This window comes from Haliotis rufescens, unplaced genomic scaffold (genome assembly GCF_023055435.1).
Source record: "Haliotis rufescens isolate VD_foot unplaced genomic scaffold, xgHalRufe1.0.p SCAF_19, whole genome shotgun sequence".
Classification (NCBI taxonomy): Eukaryota; Metazoa; Mollusca; class Gastropoda; order Lepetellida; family Haliotidae; genus Haliotis; species Haliotis rufescens.
Window position 1 is genome coordinate 20,487,775 of NW_025963879.1, and position 5,363 is coordinate 20,493,137.

The 5,363-nt window shown below is 39.9% G+C and overlaps 1 protein-coding gene across 1 annotated transcript; it reads left to right on the forward strand.

The window, feature by feature from the left end:
• The first annotated feature begins 470 nt into the window (after window positions 1-470).
• LOC124112837 (sodium- and chloride-dependent glycine transporter 1-like) lies at window positions 471-4,777 on the forward strand. The gene is made up of 5 exons (XM_046472995.2): window positions 471-566; window positions 2,085-2,184; window positions 3,333-3,433; window positions 3,801-3,968; window positions 4,612-4,777. The coding sequence occupies exons 1-5, from the start codon at window positions 471-473 to the stop codon at window positions 4,684-4,686; spliced, it is 540 nt and encodes a 179-aa protein (XP_046328951.2). The 3' UTR covers window positions 4,687-4,777.
• Window positions 4,778-5,363: the final 586 nt, after the last annotated feature.

The following is a 5,363-nucleotide window of genomic DNA, read 5'->3' on the forward strand; positions in this document are numbered from 1 at the left end:
CTCTTGCTCAGAAGTTGTTTGATCAAGGTTACAACATTAAAGGACTCAGTAAAACTTTCAAAAAGTTGTATGGTAGACATATGGAGTACATTTCAAAATTGGACGCATCAGTGAGAAAAATTATGTCCGATGCAATTCCTTCTTTTGACTCGGACCACATGTTCCCGTGTTCTTACTGGTGACTTTCCTTTGCATGTGTTTTTGACAGTTTCCACAGGTTGGGCAGGGTACCCTCACCTTTTCGCAAACATCTGGTATCATCACTATTTAATATTGATTCATAAAGCTCAAGATATAGTTGGAATCGTATAATCGACAATCGAATTTTCTTCTGAAGATGGAGAGGGTTTTGTCGCTTTCACCTGTATCCTCATATTCAAGTCGAAGGATCTTAAATCAAATAACGATTTATGTTATATCATTTTGTCTTTATATAGATGTCCATGGTTGAAACTGTGGTATCAGCCATTATGGATGAATACCCCATCCTTCTGAAATGGAGAATGGCTATAAATGCTGTGTTTTGTGCCGCATCCTTTCTACTGGGCCTCATATTCACCACTGAGGTTTGTAGTGCAATATGTTTTCTGGTCTTTGAAAGGCATTTAGAAGTGATTCACATAAGGAAGAGAATATATGGATGTCAACTTCTTTATTAATTAAAGAAATTAGCACTGATAGGTGTAAGAATGGACATAGCAAGGGGCAAATTGAAGCCAGCTAGGCAATTTGCCCAGACAAAGATCAAAGCAATAAGTCCCAAGCACTAGGCTGATAGGTTCCCTGGTAACGGTTCATGGCTGGCTGGTGTCTCCTGATGTCAATGGCTTCTTGTAGTTTCCTTTGTCGCCAGTTGTTGTTGTTGGTAGACAGGACTTTGGTGACTTCCCACATGATGTTATGGTTTATGTTCTTCAGGATGTGTTAGGGAATAGCGAATTTCCGGTCGAGTTTGCTTACAGAGGTCCGATGTTCTTTGAATCTTGTGTTGAGGACTCTAAGGGTTTCTCCAATGTAATGGTGGCCACAGTTGCAGGGTATCTGGTATATACATCCTCGGGGGTTGGGACTCGCCCTGCTAGTGTCTATGCCATTTGCTTGTAGATGGGTCTTGATGGAGTTGCCGCTAGAGAAGGTGACATCTATGTTGGCTTTATTCTTGATGAGGCGGGAAATCTGATGAGTGACAGGGCCTTGGTAGGGTATGGTGATTTTGATGGGCGACGGAGCTGGTTTGGGCCTGGGGTCGGAGTTCTTGAGGGTCTTGCGGATGGTTTTGGAGACAAGGTGGGCAGGATAGCTGTTGAGGGAAGTGATGGTTTCCTTGATATGGCCCAGTTCACTGCTGAGGGCATCAGGGTAACAAATGGATTTGGCACGTCGGGTGAGGGTGGCAATGATGGCTTGTTTTATCTGGGGATGGTGGAAGGAGTTGTAGTGGATGTACTGGTCTGTGTGTGTGGTACACTGATGCTCTTAGTCCATCATCTTTGGTTTGGAGGAAGGTGTCGAATAGTTTCGGTCTCCATGGTGAACTGGATTCTCTGGTGCTGGGCGTTGAGATGTTTGAGGAGCTTTGTGGGGTCGTTCTGGCGGGGGATAGTGGTGAATGTGTCGTCTACTTTTCGGTACCAGCAGAGGGGTTGGAATGGTGCTGTGGCGAGGGATGATTCTTTAAAGAATGTCATAAAGATTTCAGTGATGAGAGGGGATAGAGGGGAGCCCATACGTAAATCATGTCGTTGAAGGTGAAGTATGATGTGTCAAAGCAGCTGGTGGCTAGGTTGATGCTGCTGTCTATTGTGAGTTTGGTGTCTAGGTCGTCGATTATATTCAAATTATTATATATCGATTATATATATATATATATGGTCTCTGTCTCATGGCATTAATTCACCCGATGAAGGAGTAAGCATATACTCCGAAACGTTATGTTCCCCATATTAAGAAGTTGACATCCTTAATATGTTTCCTAGTCAGGTGCATAAACAAGACCATTTGACACACTCCTGTAGATGACTCTTTTCACATAATAAGATCACAATGTTAAAGACATTTGTGTTATATCTGTCCATATGTTGCAGGGCGGAATGTACGTTTTCACACTGGTTGACTGGTACTTCGCCGCGATATTCTTCTTTTTTTGTGGTTTTCTGGAGTGCGTAGTTCTTGGATGGTTTTATGGTAAGGATCTAAAGCAATCTATTCCCCTTTTCTGCAAGGTATACCAACTCATGATTGTAACGGGAGCTTTTATTTTCGCATTTGTTCCAGAAATCACTATCGGCTGCCATTGGGCTTTGAAAAACTCATTTGAATAAGAAAAGTTTCATCAAAACCTATAACCGTGGCTGTCTGACAAAGCCTCCACAGGAAGTTTTATGATTGTCGTACAAAGCATTTTAAACGTCACTATTTCTTGAAAACGAACGTGAACAGAGAAGCCATGGCCAGGAAATCGAATCCAAAAATTCCCCTGAAAATGTTTTCAGGTTTGTACCCATGCTAGTAAAGTAGTAAACGCCGAAGACAAGCATCACTTTCGGCTGTCCGCGAACATTAAGCTGATTTGAACTGAAATTCTGTGAGCAGACTTTAGGGCCACAAAAGCTAGGATCATGCACATCAGATGCAGCTCTGTAGGCCTTGAAGTATCAGAGAACATTTAGAAAAAAATGCAGTATCGCTAGTAAAACTGAGTGACGGGGGAAGGAGACACGTTCACGAAATCTAATAATAATAACGGAACATTTTCAAGAGACTATCAAATGGCAAGAAGCGTTCATAAATGAACAAAATCATAAATGACCATGTGTCATTTTGCTTTGTCAATGTGGAACTAACATTTTGTGTACGGACTAGGCAATAAAGGGAGACAATTTGCAGGGAGGCAACTCTTGTATAACAATAGTTCTGTCAAAGTGTTATGTTCACTGCAGTAAAATTATCATTTTTCTCAAATTCAGAAAACGCAGTCTTTCAAACTGAAGTATATAATAAATGGTATTCCACACACCATATATTGGCTGCATAAAAATGATACATGCAGCAATGGCTTAGTAATGGGTCAAAATGACATTTCCAACATGGCCGCCGTGGCGTCCATGTTTTATAATCGGATTTGAATACTGGGTTCTTATTTAGAGATGCCATGGTTGTGGTCATTCCCTAAAGGCTTCAGCTGTCACAGAGAACAACCAGATGTGGGGACGGCGAACAATGCGCTCACTTGACATTCAGTGTGAAATAACAATAATGTTTTACAATGCAAACTATTCTTTAATGATGAACAATAATATGATCAGCACTAATTGTGTTCCTTATACATTAAGGAGTCAACCGTGTCAGTGCAGACATTGAACTGATGACAGGAAAACCAGCTCCAATGTTCTTCAGAATCGCATGGCGCTACATTACGCCCACAATTCTTCTGGTAAGGGACATATGTTAAATCCTGAGAAAAGCCATATTACAGTTAAGTGAAGTTAGTACACGTAATTTTTATATTCGTTACATGTAAAACAGTGTCACCTATTGGCCTGTTGTCATGCATACTCAAACATGGTTCATTTCATGTATAAATGTATGTTTACAAATGGAAGATTAATTACATCATTTTCATTATTTTTACCAAGTTAAGATGCCAAAACGGCACTCAAACATTTAATAATAACAAACAAATAAACGAATAATTTATCTTCGAGTGAGAACCATGAAAACCAAGGTTATAATTTAATGTTGCCAAGTTTACTCGACAGTCGAACTTTTTATGACATCTCCCATTTTTCTTGCCCTTCCAGACAATATCCATCGTCACCCTGGCCCAGTACCAGTCTCCAACATACAACGGTTATGTTTATCCTGACTACGCTGCCACTATTGGCTGGTGCCTAGCAACCATTCCATGCATCCCATTGGTAGTAATGATGTTTTCAGCCATTATCAGAGAGGAGGGTAGTTTTTTGCAGGTGATTAAACTGGCTTTAAGCAAACAATACACTATTACAATCTGTTTGCCCATTTATAATAAGTATGCAGTGTTTAATGTGTTTGATCAAACTGAGTTCGCTCTTTCCTGAGATAAATTAGTTTGTTTTTCCAGGTGTAATATCAGCTCTTTTAACACGTAAATCAACGTTTGACATAAATAAAAACTACAAATAAGCAGTCATGTCCTTTAAACTGACCAAGTATATGTACTAGTTCTAATACTTGAACGCTAATTCTTGGTAACATAATTGTCATTAACGTCCCTTTCTTTCGTCCATGACTTTGTCCTCCATATATTTACACAATGGCGTGATTGAGCAAGGACCATTTGAGGCGACAATAATGAAGTAGTTTTGTTCACATTATTTCTGTTTCTATAGATATGGTGAGGTAACAATACATTTCAATGATCATAAAAGCTTTTGCGTTCGAAAGACGTTTTTTCACAGGACACAACCCACAACAAGTAGAATTTCTGTACAGTTATTGTAACCTGACGTAATGTGCCAAGCATGCTTGCCTTCAGAAATATGATGTGAGAATGTGAGATGTTCAATGTTACTTATGCTTTTCAACTGAAATTGATCGTTGAATATCGTTTCTCACAATTATTCTTCACAGAGACTGAGGAAATCCTTGCAACCTGACAGCTCCTGGGGTCCATGCAGCCAAAACGTCATTCCTGAAATGATATAGCTATTGTAATGATGACCCAACTTTAATTTGATATAATGCAACTATTATAAAGGCAACTATTGAACTGCATGGCAAGTATTTATAAAACGACCGGGCGAGGAAATATTCTGGGGGAAGATTTTATTTCGTAGGGTGGGGGAGAGTATATTTCGAGAGGGGCGGAACTGTACCGGTATAAATTCGCCGGGGGGGATTTTATTCTGGGGGAAATATATTTCGTGACACCGGCTCTACATCCTTTCGGTGATCACGCGACAATGGAAACGCGAAAGGAAAAAAAGGCTTCTCTTAAACACATCGTCGTGTATGTGTATCTATCCGTAAGCATACAAAATATTCTTCCACCGATTACCAGCTTGTTTCTGACAGAGAATTGGAGTAAGGCGTTTTATTCATGGTCATCCGTTCATGAACATGAACATAATGTCTTGAGTCTGGTTTAAAAAGAGAATTACAGAAAGTGACGATAGAGCCTATCGCCTTGTTCGAACAGCCTGAACAGAAACACCGATATGCTTTGGACGATACGTGTTGTAGCGACTACCAAAGCTAATTCCATATGGCTGGTTTATGTATTGAGAAAAAAAGACATCCATTGTTACTTTTTTTCTAGATAGACAAACAAACAGTGTCTGCTCTCCCTTATTTTAAAAAATGTGACCGAGAAATATTTCCTT